The sequence below is a fragment of the Xyrauchen texanus genome, chromosome 43 (assembly GCF_025860055.1).
Source record: "Xyrauchen texanus isolate HMW12.3.18 chromosome 43, RBS_HiC_50CHRs, whole genome shotgun sequence".
Classification (NCBI taxonomy): Eukaryota; Metazoa; Chordata; class Actinopteri; order Cypriniformes; family Catostomidae; genus Xyrauchen; species Xyrauchen texanus.
The window spans coordinates 8,430,528-8,445,403 of record NC_068318.1 but is presented as its reverse complement, the minus strand read 5'-3'; the positions used below and the strand labels follow the sequence as shown (position 1 = coordinate 8,445,403).

At 38.1% G+C, this 14,876-nt stretch overlaps 1 protein-coding gene across 1 annotated transcript in view; it reads left to right on the top strand.

The window, feature by feature from the left end:
• The first annotated feature begins 2,656 nt into the window (after positions 1–2,656).
• Positions 2,657–14,876, top strand: part of LOC127636241 (A disintegrin and metalloproteinase with thrombospondin motifs 6-like) — a 121,696-nt gene continuing 109,476 nt past the window's right edge. The window contains exons 1-6 of the mRNA XM_052116688.1: positions 2,657–2,892; positions 3,253–3,617; positions 10,063–10,234; positions 10,477–10,694; positions 10,827–10,910; positions 11,913–12,058. Coding sequence (XP_051972648.1) covers positions 2,805–2,892; positions 3,253–3,617; positions 10,063–10,234; positions 10,477–10,694; positions 10,827–10,910; positions 11,913–12,058 — 1,073 coding nt within the window. The 5' untranslated portion in view covers positions 2,657–2,804. The remainder of the gene's footprint in view (positions 2,893–3,252; positions 3,618–10,062; positions 10,235–10,476; positions 10,695–10,826; positions 10,911–11,912; positions 12,059–14,876) is intronic.

The following is a 14,876-nucleotide window of genomic DNA, read 5'->3' as shown; positions in this document are numbered from 1 at the left end:
TCAAGTCCAGATGTTACTGTTACGGAATTGCAGTCCGCTTCTGATGTTTGATCAGACAAAGCATGCTTAGTACTGTAGTTGCAATTGTGTGTGTAAGCCAAAACAGAATTTAATGAACATTTTGCACAATGTTTTATCACATTTTAACTGTGATAATTTATTTAAAAAATAACGATTTAAAATCAATTAACTCTATTAATCACACCACTGTAGTAAGTTAGTTTCCTACCAATGGAGCAATTCAAGCTTTAAGCTGACTGATCTCACAGTGAAATTGCAAACAATAGGTTCTTCTGGTAAAATCGGTTTGTGCTTTCTGAAATTCAAAGCACTGCCCCAGTGGCAAAAGTGGTAACTGTTGTTGGGTGTATGGGCTCGTGTGAGCTCCATTTTTCAGGTGTAATGTCCATGGTGTCCTGACTGAATGGAAGAAAATCTCTTTAGTTCACCTTGGACAGTTTAATGAAGGTAATTGTAAAAACAGATTGGTGTGGACTGGAGTGAGTGGCTTATGTTCAATGATATGGAAATAAAACAAACTGATAGATGATTGACTTCTAAAGCCAATTTGTGTAGTTTCTAATGAACGCTTTACTTGTCTGCCACAATAATGTAATGTCTTTAAATCATCTGAATGATTATATATTATAATGATTTTGATCATATATTGAATTATCTTTTATTTGGGGGAATTTTCAGCAAATATTGATTAATTTAATTAATTGTTTGGCACATCAGGTAATTAATTGGATTAAAAATGTTAATCGATTGACATCCCTAAATATTAGGTAAATGTGTAAACTGCCTTAACCCTCATGCATTGTTCTGTAATTTTTGACAGAAATAAAATTATTGCCCTTTATCTGACGGATACAAAACTTGGCAACTTTTCATCCATTTGATATCTTAACACACACAAAGAAATTGGAGTTGATTCGATCAGTCTAAGTGGTAGAAAAAAGTTACACTTGCTCTGTTCCCATCTGTCCATCTGTTTCTTTCATAACAATTAAAAGAATGAAATTTTTATTGTTTCTGGTCACTTTTGACCTGAAATAACTGGAACGTGATTTAATGATGAACAGTGCATAAGGGTTAAACTGAATTTAATAATAATTTAATTTAATAGCATTTATTATAAAAAATAAACATAAAATCAATCTGAATTGCACAAATTCAATATTCTATGAACCTTAAAGTACTTGTAAGTGTTTGTTTCTGAAGTTCTACATGCGTAAGTGTGTACATTTCTATACGTTGGTATTGTCCGTATTAGTGTCTATCCAAATGTAACAAATGTGCATGTGCTGTAAGCACACTTTACATTCACACTTTACTGAATATTATACATTAGTTAGTTCACGTCCTTGAATCTGATTGGACAAGAAACGTTCATTGAGTACTGATGTCTCAAAACAGCAGCACTCGAAACACTGTTTGTATCACTCTGTTTGTGTTCTAAACTAAAGTGTAAGTGAGCAGCGCAAATAAGAGCAGCTAGATGTGTGTCGTTTCATTTATGCCTGTGACATTAAAAGTTTTATCCAGCAGGTGGCGACAAAAGACAATATTTATATTTAATGAGCTGGTTATGTTTGACATGCATTGAGTCAGCGCACGCCAGTCAGCGAGCAGTTTCTTTGAAGTCATCGCATTATCTTTCACTCCATGATTGCTTGGATTACATTACAGCCAGAAAATAAAGTTCAACTAACAGCTTCAGCATTAAGGCTTATCACAGCAGAGAGACACAACTGACTGAGTAATTGCACATACACTTACCTGATACTATTGGAGTGTCCACGTTAGGAAATGTAAACATTCAACATGGCGGAGGAAAGTATCCTATCGTGAAATACTCAGGGGGGACCCATCTCTCAGATGACTATTTTACACAGGGACAATAGGATGCATTTTACCAAAATTTAATTATCTTCAGCAGGCTAACACTACACTACAAGTTAAACTACTATAGCTTTACTGTTCATCGCTGCTTGGGAGTCGTGACAGACTCTCTCACTCTCTCTCTTTTTCTCTCTCTCAAACACACATCGTTATTTGTCTAGTGACTGGTTAGAAATAGCCCAAGGCGTCATTTCATGTACTAAATTGCCTTTTTCTATTTAGTAATGGAGGCTTGTGCACATCTTTTGAACTAGCGGATGGCAGATTGGCAGATCCTACAACGGCAGATCCTGATCCGTGGCATAAGAAAGTAGTTCCATGCACAAGTGCGTTTTTTTGTGACAGCCCTTAATTCCATTTTTTTATTTACTTGTTCATTGAGCTGTTGTATTTAAGCAATATCACACTCACAATCGTGCTGTATGGCCCTAAACCAGCAAGGTTGTGATTATCTCAGCCTGTGGCCTTGTGCCTGAGGCCGAATTACATCCGTGCTGATGTAGGCTCATACAGCACTCTTGCTCACGTGAAATTGCTTTACCAATCAATATGATCACATTGAGATCATTTAGTTATGTCTTCTTTCATTTCCAGGCAAACAAATGGATTGTTCGGGACAAGATCCCAATATAGAGCTGCTTCTTTGGAATAACATGAAGAGAGTTCTTATGGATTCTTGCACTGTGCATGCCTAGCTGAGGTGCTGTTCTATCCAGAGACTTCACCTTTAAGAAGACATAAAAACCCCGGATAAAGTGTGGACTCAGATTCTAATGTATTGAGGATGTTTGTCGCCAATATGTTACGGTGCAATGTTGGATTGATCATATTGCTTTAATCCACTTGTTGCCTCCCCCAACCCCCCTACCTCCCACCCCATGTCAGCTCTTCCCTAAATTATGGACATTTTTTGGAAGACGCTGACTTGGATATTGAGCCTGGTCTTGGCCGCTGCTGAATCTCAGATCCTCTCATACAACTCTCAAGGTAGGTTTAATAATGTGTGGTTAAATACACTATAAAACCAAAATGTCCATGTCTGTTTGCTTTGAGACCATATGTATGCTCCTAAAAGCTGACAAAGTTATCTTTTAGCAGATATATATGCCTTTAAAATGTACAGTCTTTCTCTTTTGGGAAAATGGACCAGAAACATGAATGAATCATCTTGCACACAGGGGCATATTCAAATTTATGTCCAATTAAATGCTGTCAAGAATGAGAATACCCCTCCCCTAAAACCACCAACAAGTCATAACAAATTCTTCCAAGACCAGATTATCTGAACAATGCTATCCACATTAATTTGATAGCTCAGTAGTCTTTTTTTGTTCCCCAAAATAAAAGCGGAATTCCTGTCCACGCTGGAGCACTACCAGCTAACAGTACCGGTGCAGGTGAACGAGAAGGGCCAGTTCATGAGTTATACTGTGAAGCATCATAGACCCGGTCGGCGGCGACGTGGACTTGACCAGACTGAGCCAGACCACACCGAGATCAGGCTTTTCTACAAACTCTCAGCCTACGGGAAGCACTTTCACCTGAATCTAACGCTGAACCCCAACCTGGTTTCAAAACTTTTCACTGTAGAATATTGGGGCAAAGACGGACTGGACTGGCAGCATTCTTCGGTGGATAACTGCCACTATGTTGGATACCTACTGGATCAATATAGCACTACAAATGTGGCATTGAGCAACTGCAAAGGCTTGGTGAGTACAACAGACTTAGCAGATCTGCATGTTTTGGATGTATGTGAAGGTAGGTGACACTTTTCACAAATAGGGTACAAGACAGGGCCTGAAACTTAAAAAAACCTTTCGTAAATTAGTAAATGCATTGGAGGGGACTGGGTAGCTCAGTGGTAAAAGGCTACCACCCCTGGAGTTCACTAGTTCGAATCTCAGGCGTGCTGAGTGACCTCAGCCAGGTCTACTAAGCAACCAAATTGGCCCAGTTGCTAGGGAGGGTAGAGTCACATGGGGTAACCTCCTCATGGTCGCAATAAAGTGGTTTGTTCTCGGTGGTGTGCGTGGTGAGTTGAGCGTGGATGCCGCGAAGCCTCTACATGCGCTATGTCTCCGTGGCAACGTGCTCAACAAGCCACATGATAGGTTGCGCTGGTTGACGGTCTCAGACATGGAGGCAGCTGGGATTCGTCCTCCGCATCCCAGATTGACATCACTACGTGACCACGAGGACTTAAAAGCACATTGGGGATTGGGCATTCCAAATTGGGTGAAAAAGGGGCAAAAAAAGGAGAAAAATAAATTAAATGCATTAGGTATAAGTAATGCATTAGGTATTATGAACTAACAATAATTTTTATTTTACTTTTTTAAAATAGTTTTAACATTTATTAATCTTTTTAACATACATACTTTGGAAAATTGTATTTTTAGAAAATACAGTTGTTCATTGTTTTTCATGATAGTTCAGAATGCTTTAATGTTGAGGTAAACATCTAATTTTAATTGTGTTAATTCTGTTAGTGCTGTCGAAGTTAACGCATTAATAACGCATTAATAACGTGTTAATAACATGTTAATGGTACATTCGTTTAATGGCACAACATTTATTTTTTACGCCGTTAATGCGTAATATGACCCTTTGAATAAACCGAAGTTCATGAGAAGCGAGTCAATTTGCTCAAACGCCGCTAATGTCACATGCATTGGTCACAGATGGTCATAGACATTATTCTAATACCTGTGCCAAGCATTTGTATCAATGTAGCACAGAGGTAGAACATGCCGACAAAGCACAGATAGAACTCGGAACGTTGTATCATGATTGCAGCGGCGAGACAGCTCCCATTTGAACACATGCCTTGCACTGCGAGGCTCAGTACGAAAGTTGTGAGGTGCGGTGTGAGCGTGAAATGAAAGTGTGAGCACGAGGCGATCGTCTGTGTTCCGCGACTGCTACCGGGTCCTTGAATAACGTATAACGTGCCAGTAAAGGCAGCCGGTGGAGTTTCTGGTGCCCCCCTAGGAAGTTGGTGCCCTACGCAGACTGCGTTATATGCATATAGGGAGCGCAGCGCCGGTACTGATTATCGGCTAACGGAAACGCTGCTGCTGTCTCCAAGGTTCTGTCACAGTGTGTAGAAGTTGGAGACATTGCGGGAACCCTGCAGGTTATCTACACTATCATTAACCCATTTAATTCCACCGGTTACAATTGTGACCAGGGTTTAAAAGGAGTTGTTGATGTATTTTACACAGAGTTGTCAATTGTAAATGACAGTGCAGACTTTTTTGCATGAGTGGTGCAAATAGACACATGGACAGAGCTACTGTATTTAATTACACTGTGCTCTTGGAAAGATTACATCTGTCAAAACTCCATAAAAATAAATCCTGTCATAATACACTTACAACTACCATATTTTGTACATAACTTGAAATTAGTTCATTTTCTGTTTTTCAACTCTGTTGGTGGGGTAGGTTTTGTGTGGATGACTGAAAAATACATCTGGATGAAGCATAATTTGTCCACTCATGTTTATTAAGATATTGCAATTAATCGAAATTAACTACAAAAAAAATTGTGCGATTAATCGTGATTAAATATTTTAATCGTTTGACAGCTCTAGTTTCTATATATATTGAAATGAACATTTATGAAAATGAATAATACTGTGACAGTATTGTTCATTGTTAGTTTGGTAATCAGTGTATTTAACAGATGTTAACAAATACAACCTTATTTAAATATGTTACCAATCTTTTTATTTTTATTTATTTTTTTGGTAATGAGGTGTTTAAACGTCAAAACAATGTTTCAAACCAAATATTATAATAATAAGCAGTATTTTTTTATTTTTTCATTTTAAATGGGGTTTTCAGTTTGTTTTTTTTTGCAGTGCTGCTCCCAAAATTTCGAAACTGTCTAACTATAGTTTCAAGCATTTTCTGATAATGTTTTTAGCAATAAGCATGAAATAAACATACAAATTAAATGCAACAGGAATTATAAATTATAACATTAACAGGAAGCAAATTCAGATATTATCACTCAGTAGGGCTAGCTTGCGACAAATGTTGTTTTGTAGGTATTGATATACTGTACTTATATATATATATCAACAATTCAAATAGTTTTTTTGTGTAAAGATTTAGAAAATGTAATGATTTTGGCATTTTGATTTGCCCAGAATTTGCAATACGCATTGTAGCACGCTTTCGAAAAGACGCATAAATCGCACAAAAACTGCACAGTCACAAAGGGATAAAGAAGCATGCTGGCCAATTAAATGTGTAATATGCATTGCATTTTATTGCATACACATCTAAAGATCTTCGGCTAAATGTATTTGTTGACTTGCTTTATTTTACTGAAATGCCGACTCAACTGTCGATTATAGTTTCTAAATCGTGTACTTTAAATCAAGCAGCATAAATCTCAAAAACCCTTCTTAAACCAGCACATCTTATCAGCCTACCAACTTGGCAAGGCCAGGAGACCATCAAACCACATTTGGCTGGTTTAAACTGGGTTTGTTGACCAGAATATCATAGAGACTAGGGGGAGACTTAAAGCTTGTAAGCAACCATCCAGAACACCCAAACAACCAAACTGCACACACTAACATCTTCTATTGAAGCACATTGTCCATCTCATTGTCTTGCTCAGCAGTTTTGCTCCAGAGCATTTGGCCAGCGTCCAGAATGAGTCAGTGTGTCTACATCACATTAATAAAGCTTAGGAAGCTTCAAGAACAGTACGCCAGCAGGATATCAACAAGCTGCTTATTACGAACATTAGAGCAAGAGCTTAAAGCAGCCTGACTATGTTGCTGCCAGAGTTCTTATCAGTGTCCCTGTCTCTGTGTACACAGCTTGTTCTGCTCTGTGTTAAAGTGACTGCTGAGTGACAGCAAAATATTAGCTGAGCTGTCTCACTGCATCGGGCCTGGATCCCTCCTGCACCTGCATGCCCGTGCAGCGCTGCCAGCTGATTCCTATCTCACACTGAGCGTTTCATCCAAAGAGGACTTAGAAGTGTCATAACTAAAGCGCACTGTATGGGACATGCTGTGTATTGTGGCTGCCTGTGGTTAGATAGGATTATTGCACTGCTAGATCAGTGCATTAATCATATCTAATCGGTGTTGGGGAGCAGCTAAAAGAAGCCACTTTTAATAAATTAGGTGTGTTTAAATACTTTGTACATTACAAGTTTAAGCAGTTATTACAATGTTATTATTAAGTCCATTCTTGTTGTTACGTTATAATTATATCTGCAATTCCACTGTTGACCATACCTCTTACCCTTACCCTAATATGAGACTGTACTTGAGGGAATGTACTTGAACGTCTGACAAGAGGGAATTAACTATAATCCCATAAAGCATTGCGAATGACGTAATTTAATTAAAAACGACAGAAAAACATAAAACTATTTAATTAAAGTTGCTGATTATGAGTAAAGAAACAGTATAATTAATTTTATTGCAATATAAAATGGACTCGATTGCGTCACTGCAGAGTTTGTTTGGTGCACTTTGTTTGCCACAATTCTCTGATTGGTGGATTTGGAGTTTTTTTTACCAGCAATTTTGCTATTAAAAAAGATTTTCTGATATAAACTGAAATAAAGATTACTTCAACAAAAGCATATACCACAGCCCTGGAGCTCATAGGTCTGTCTTTAAAGGTTTATAAGTTATCATTAAAAATGAATTAGTCTGCGGAGTAAGTGAATGGGATTTCTACATCTGAAACTTGACTGTTGCACTTGAGTATGTACAAATAAGAATGACTTTGCCTTGCAGCTAGATAGCAGTTGTGCATGTTATGTCTTTAACTCTCTCGACAAGAGAGTTAGGGTGGAAAATTCCCAAGGGAGCCTGCCCTGTGCAATTACCTTTGACTGGTGTGCTGATGTGGGAGGACAGGTCTCGTTATTGGATTCCACCCTGGTATCAGCAGCACACTTGCATAAATCTATGAGAATTTTGGCATTTCCTGCAGCCACTGTGTCTGCTTTTGCACAAAACCTTTGCTCTAAACCACTGTGGAAACCTATAGTTTCAGGAGTTTACTTTACCGTGCACAATAAAAGGCAAGGCTGCAGTGTACAGATTTTTACCTGAGCTCCTCAAGAGTTGGTAAACAGTATAATTTGGGTTCAACACATCATAAACTGTGTTATTTCTTTCAATTTTAAAGTACTTAATATGGGGCCTGGGTAGCTAAGTGAGTAAAGACGCTGACTACTACCTCTGGAGTCACAAGTTCGAATCCAGGGCATGCTGAGTGACTCCAGTCAGGTCTCTTAAGCAACTAAATTGGCCCGGTTGCTAGGGAGGGTCACATGGGGTAACCTCCTCGTGGGCGCTATAATGTGGTTCGCTCTCAGTGGGGCTCATGGTGAGTTGTGCTTGGATGCCGCTGGGAATAGCATGAAGCCTCCACGTGCTATGTTGTAACACGCTCAACAAGCCACTTGATAAGATGCATGGATTGACGGTCTCAGACACGGAGGCAATTGAGATTTATCCTCCACCACCTGGATTGAGATGATTCACTACGCCACCATGAGGACCTAAAGCGCATTGGGAATTGAGCATTCCAAATTAGGGAGAAAAAGGGGAGAAAAAAAAAGTACTTAATATGCCTAGACGATCATAAGTAAGCCATTTTTATGTTAATTACCCCCAAATTATAAACATTGCTCATTGGCACTTAATAAACATTGCACTGTTTGAGCAACAGTATGGGCGTTTACATGCACAGTTTTACACCTATTATGCTTAGTAAACCTACAAGAAAGTCATGTAATTGCTTTAAATGGTTTATCTTTATTGTGGTCAGGTCATAAATGGTTAAGCAATAACCAATAGATTTTTCCCAATTACCCCGATTTTGTGTTGCATGTAAACACCTTCACCGGCGCTTGCCTGTTTACACTTTCACATCAAGAAAAACAGATAATTTAAAATCTCATCATGTAAACACGGTTTTATTGCATTGTCATATTTTTTAAATAAGTGATTTTTGGTTTCTAACATTGCATTAGTGTTTATGTTCTTGACACTCATTGATTCAACGTAATGGTCTTAGTTTAGGGCAGGGAGGTCTGTTTTATGAGCAATGGTAGATGTAGGGAGTTCAAGTGATTGCTCTATGAAAGCAATCACTTCTTTTGCAATTTCGTTTGGTGAAGCATAGTTGAAAGTCAGCATGTCATAAAATTGATGAAAGACATACAGGTCTTGGGCAACATGAGGGTGAGTAAATGATGACAGAATTTTTATTTTTGAGGTGAATTATATTTTGAAAGTAGATAACAGAAACAAAAGCTGCAGTTTGCAGTCCATGAGAGATTCTAAGCATCCAACTTTGCTTAATCAGGTCCTCAGTAATAGCTTTTTCTCATTACTCAGAACAGGAAAAGAGACAGTTGCAATGATACTGGAGAGAAATGCAGTGTTGTTATTGTTGCAGCGAAAAATACTGACTGGCTATATGTTATACATTTAGACTGCACAGATCTCTGCTTTCCAAAAATGGAAAAATAAATCTTTTGTTGTGGATCGCACAGCATACATCTTATTTCAAGTGTGAGTTTGCTTTTAATGTGCAGCTTTCTTTGTAAAGATTTAATTGCTCTTATTTGTGGAGTATTACAGGAGAACATGCCAGATGTTTTTTCTTCTTCTAATAAACACATTTCTAAGGCACTTTGTTGAATTTTTTGTTAAATCAGGGGGGTGTTCAGGGGAACAGGCCTGTATGCTTTTGTTCCTGTCCCAGTAATTACGGTGTTGTTCTTTGTGTAACTGGTTGTTTTGGAGTGATTTATCTTATTGATTTGTATTGTGGCACGCTTTTGCATTTGTCATGCCGAAAGACATGAATTACATGTGATTCAACATGCGACCCAGAAAAGAGTTATAGTTATCTGAGTTCTGGTATGTATTTTACATCATGAACATAAAGAGACTGACTATAAGCATGTAGGCCTAATGCGACCATTAAAATAATTTAATTTTATGCTGATAATATCAATTGTAAAAAAAAAAGACAAGAAAATTCATTAAATTAGAAGATATTGCAAAATAAAAGAATTTTCTGTACAGATTTGTCTGTTATGTGTAACCTTTTGTGCTTTTTGTGTAACCTATGCTTTTCTTTTTTTCTTATCAAGCATGGTGTCATAACCACAGAAGAAGAACAGTATTTAATAGAGCCATTACAAAATATAACCAAACAATTCAGTGATGTGGACCACGAAGATGGACAACCACACGTTATTTATAAAAAGTCTTCCATTCCTTCTCCACAAGAGCACAGCGAGGAGTTCGGCTGTGGTGTTTCAGGTTGGTAAACCAAAATTTGGCCACATTGTGACATAAACAGCCATAGATAGCATTTTAGGAAATGATGGTCAGTGGTTCAGGTTTGGCTGCAAGTCCCTGCAAACAGTCTCCATTTGTACTCTCAGTGGAGATCTAGGCTAAAATACAGCTGAACCTTATCTTTACAATCTATAATTTTAAAGGTGTTGTGTGCAATTATTATGTTAAAATACTGTGAACTGAGCCCTTTCTTTTTCCTTAAGACCTCACTATAAACAGTACACCCTGCTACCAAACCAGTCCTGCTATAGACTCGTCTTATCCGGCCCAGGGCGGCGACAGCTCGACAGGTGTCCACCGACAGCGGCGCTCTGTCAGCTCAGAACGCTTTGTGGAAACCCTGGTGGTGGCTGACAAAATGATGGTTGGCTATCACGGTCGCAAAGACATTGAGCACTACATCCTGTCTGTGATGAATATTGTAAGTTTGGTCCTGCTTTTCTCATGTATGTGTGTGTCTTGTGTGACATTGCCTACCTTTCTAAGGGTACATGTGAAGAACTCAGACAGCATTTGACTGACTTTGTGTCTTTTCTTCTTTTCTGGAGGTCAGGTTGCCAAACTTTACCGTGATGCCAGTCTAGGAAACGTTGTGAACATTATCGTAACCAGACTGATTATTCTGACCGAAGATCAGGTGAGTGTTGTGATATACTCGTACCAACAACTATGGCATTATTTACGCAGTATTTCATCTAAAAAAATGTGCATCGTATTCATTAACTACTCGCAATCCAGTTTCACCAGGTGCTAAATGTAATGAAATAGCGCAGCGCTTCGAGTATTCAAATAGTTTAAGTCATTGTCACTTTTTCAGTGCAAACATGACTGCTTTTTATGTAAATTCGGCTTATTGTACATTGCGCCTCATTCACAAAACCACGTTGCCTGATGATGTTGCAGTACGACCACCTGCGGAAATCTGATTTTATATGGAATATTGTATAAACACCGGATGTCATATGGCATTGCGCCACAATGTCACACTGTATGTGTAGAAGCGAACATCCTGAATGGATGACATGCACAGACAATTAGCTGTGAGCTGTAGCACCAAGCTTGCGTCTGGTGCTAAAGTTGACTACATAATAAGCAGGGATATGCAAAATAATTGTAACATGAAGAAAATGACATCAATGTCAAGTCAAGTCAAGTGGTTTTTATTGTCGTTTCAACCATATACAGTTAGTACAGTACACAGCAAAACGAGACAACTTTCCTCCAGGACCATGGTGCTACATGAAAACAACAAAGGACCAACACAGGACCACACGAGACTACACAACAAAATAAAATACCTATATAAAATACCTTTATATACCTATATAAAGTGCACGTGCAAACATGTGCAAAAAGTACGGAACAGTACAACAAATTTCTGACAATGAACAGGACAATAGACAGTGCAGCGCCGACCAGTACACAGTAGTGCAAAAAGATGACAGTTTCTAAAAATGTAAACATAACATACTATGAGATAGTGTTCTATGCACATAGCAGTTATTTAGGTAGCAGACAGTTATAAAGTGACAGTAATTAAAGTGCAACTCAGCTTTATTAACAAAATAACACAGCTGTGATATCCACCTTTCTGTATTATGAATGAATTAGTAAGTTACAATGGTGTTTTGAGTTACAGCACAACCTGGAAATAAACCACCATGCAGACAAATCTCTGGATAGTTTCTGTAAATGGCAGAAATCCATTCTTTCTCATCAAGGAGACGGAAACAGTATCCCAGAGAACGGGATAGCCCATCACGACAACGCTGTTCTCATCACAAGGTTGGCTTCAACATTTTGGACAACATAATATGGATGAGAGGGAGTAACCATGCTTGATGTGATTTCATGAAGTAGAATATCTTTTGTGCCTAGAACAACGTTCCTGTCGATCAATCAGTTTTTAGTGTTAATTTAATATTCAGGATTCAATGGAAGTTAAGCTCAATAATGAGATTTAGCTTAACTTGTTTTGAAACTGGAATATTCCTTTAATAAATATATTCATTTATACTCACCCATTTACAGAGGCACGTGTGTTCACGCAAGACAACGAAGTTCTTGCATGAACACGCGAGTCACTGCTCTAGTAGTGCTCATGAATATGCAACAGATGTTAAAATTTTCAATGAAAAATTACTTGTTTTTTTTCTCCACCAAAACTTATCGTGTGCTTTCAGCAGACTTGGAATATGATGCAAAAGCATATGTAAGCATGAACTACATTAATGACATTTGTATTATAATTTTTTGTTTTGCACAAAACATGAGGGTGAATATATGATGAAAGAATTTGTATTTATTATAACTATAATATAGTTATAGTTATAATATACCTATTAAAACTATTCCTTTAACCTATAGTAAGATGATTACTTTGTCTCCTAGTCTGGCCATGCTGGTTATGCTGGTCTGTTTTGACACTTTTAGAGGTGTTTTGGGCACTGGTCAGGCTGGGAGATCAGATGGACAACCAGCTAAACCAGCTTAACACTAACTTGTCCAGGCTGGGAGACTACCTACACCAGCTTAATTAAGCTAAGACCAACAAAACACCTTAGGCTGGTTTACGCTGTTTTCTTCATGAGAAAATCTAACACTTAATCTCTGAAGTCAGATCAGGTAAGTATAATGTTTGGTTACCTCTCCGTAACCTGGGCCATGCTGAACAAATAGCTAAAACCAGTCTTAGCAGATTGGCTGGTCTTAGCTAGTCACCCAACCTAGCTAGACCAGCTTGGCCAGGCTGGGTGACCAGCTTAAACCAGCTAAGACCTGCCAACCAGTTTAGGCTTGGTTTTTGCTGTTCTTTTAGCAGTTGTTGGATCATTCACTGAGAATGAAAAAAATAATGAACTGTTTCAAGCATAGCAGTCATAATGGGTGGTAACTGTGTTGTTTTAAGCCACTTTCATCACCTGGAATTGGCTACATAACCCTAGCAACTAAAACTAAAATGTCCAATGCCTTTTATTTTAGAGATGGTTGTTAATTTTTTGTCAACCTGTGCGTTGTGTTTTTGTTTCCCCCCTCAGTTTACTTTTCTTTTCAGTCAGTGTATTTTTGTTCTGAAATCCTTGCCCCAATTCATTCTATTTATCCTGGAGGGAAAAAAAAACTCTTACTGTAGTTTGTTTCAGTGATTAGTACTTGTGCGATCAATCTACTAAACAGTGGACGGCTGTGTGATTTTTAAATGTTCCGCCAACATCCGCAATTTAGCTCAAATTAGTGGAGAAAGGCTTGCTTTAGGGCTAGCTGACATTTTGGCATACAAATCTGACAGTTTGCACTGAAAATATATATTCGGTGGGTCATTTACAACAGAGACCAAACAGGTTATTAATGTCATTATTAATTGGTGTTCTGTGATGCATGGCTGTGTGGTTTGGACAAGTGTTAGCTTTGACGTTGTCAGTGGATACCACAGATGTCACTCCTTTCGCTTAAGCTAATGGATATTTCTATTTATACATGTATAATTTGTTTCAATTTGTAGTCTTTTTACTAAACAAATGTAGAGGCCAAAGACCTTTTCGAAGTGACTGACGCCAGTCTAAATTAAGTTTCTTCTTAAGTTTATTTCTCCAAAACAGAGAGACATCTGCCAAAGCAAACAGAATGGTAAACAACTAGCCGTTGTGCTGCTAATTTCTGGCAGAATGGTTTTGAGTCTGGCAAACAAACAACACTAGTTCTCTGCTGTAAAAGGATTTAACAGAGTTTTATTCTGAATTAAGACAACCTTTAAATGCACCTCATTAAAAAAAAAAAAAAAAAAACTTTAGTCAGAGGATTTTCCTAACGGAAAGAGCAGGAATTCTCTAAGAATGAACAGCATTGTTTTATTTGCACATGATGGCTGCATTGTTTTAGGTAATGCCTCAGACTTGTTAAAAAAATTTGTTAAATGCAATCTGCTTGGGGAAAATCTCCATCTTCCTGGTTGGTTCTGAGTTCCAGGTTGTGGAGGATGCAGCAAACCACCACATCGTGTCTCACTCTACTGGGACTGTACAGCATCAAACCACAACTGCAATCCAGACACGTGAATTTGCACTTTAATATGCCAAAAGTGCTGGATATATTTTCCATCATTTAATGAATTACTGCTGCCACGGCATTAGAAAATGTAAACAAATGCCTATTTTATGTTTACATTTTGGTGATGGTGCAACATAGGAAAATAATTCGGACATTTGTGAATAAGGCAAATTTGCCTAATATGGTGAATAAGCCTAATTTACACAGCAAGGATGCATGCTTGCACTGAAAAGAATGAAAATTACGTAATTTTAATATGTGTGCTGCAGTGCTATACCACGCAGATAGCACCTGGATAAACTGGATAAAACAGCATAAGAAAAGAGCACAAAATTACCGCAAAAGTTTCGTGAATTTGCCCTTCTACCCTGAAACTAGTGGAGGAATTGTTATTTCTGTGAGAGCAATATAAATTTAATGCTGTTTTTTAAGGTGCACTTATTGCATATTGTGACGAGGAGGAGGGCATAGCCGGGTTCTGAGGGTTCACGGCCCATGCTGAATCAAATGATCAGCAGGAGAGTGAGATAAAGAGGGGCCAGAAATGCCAGTTCGA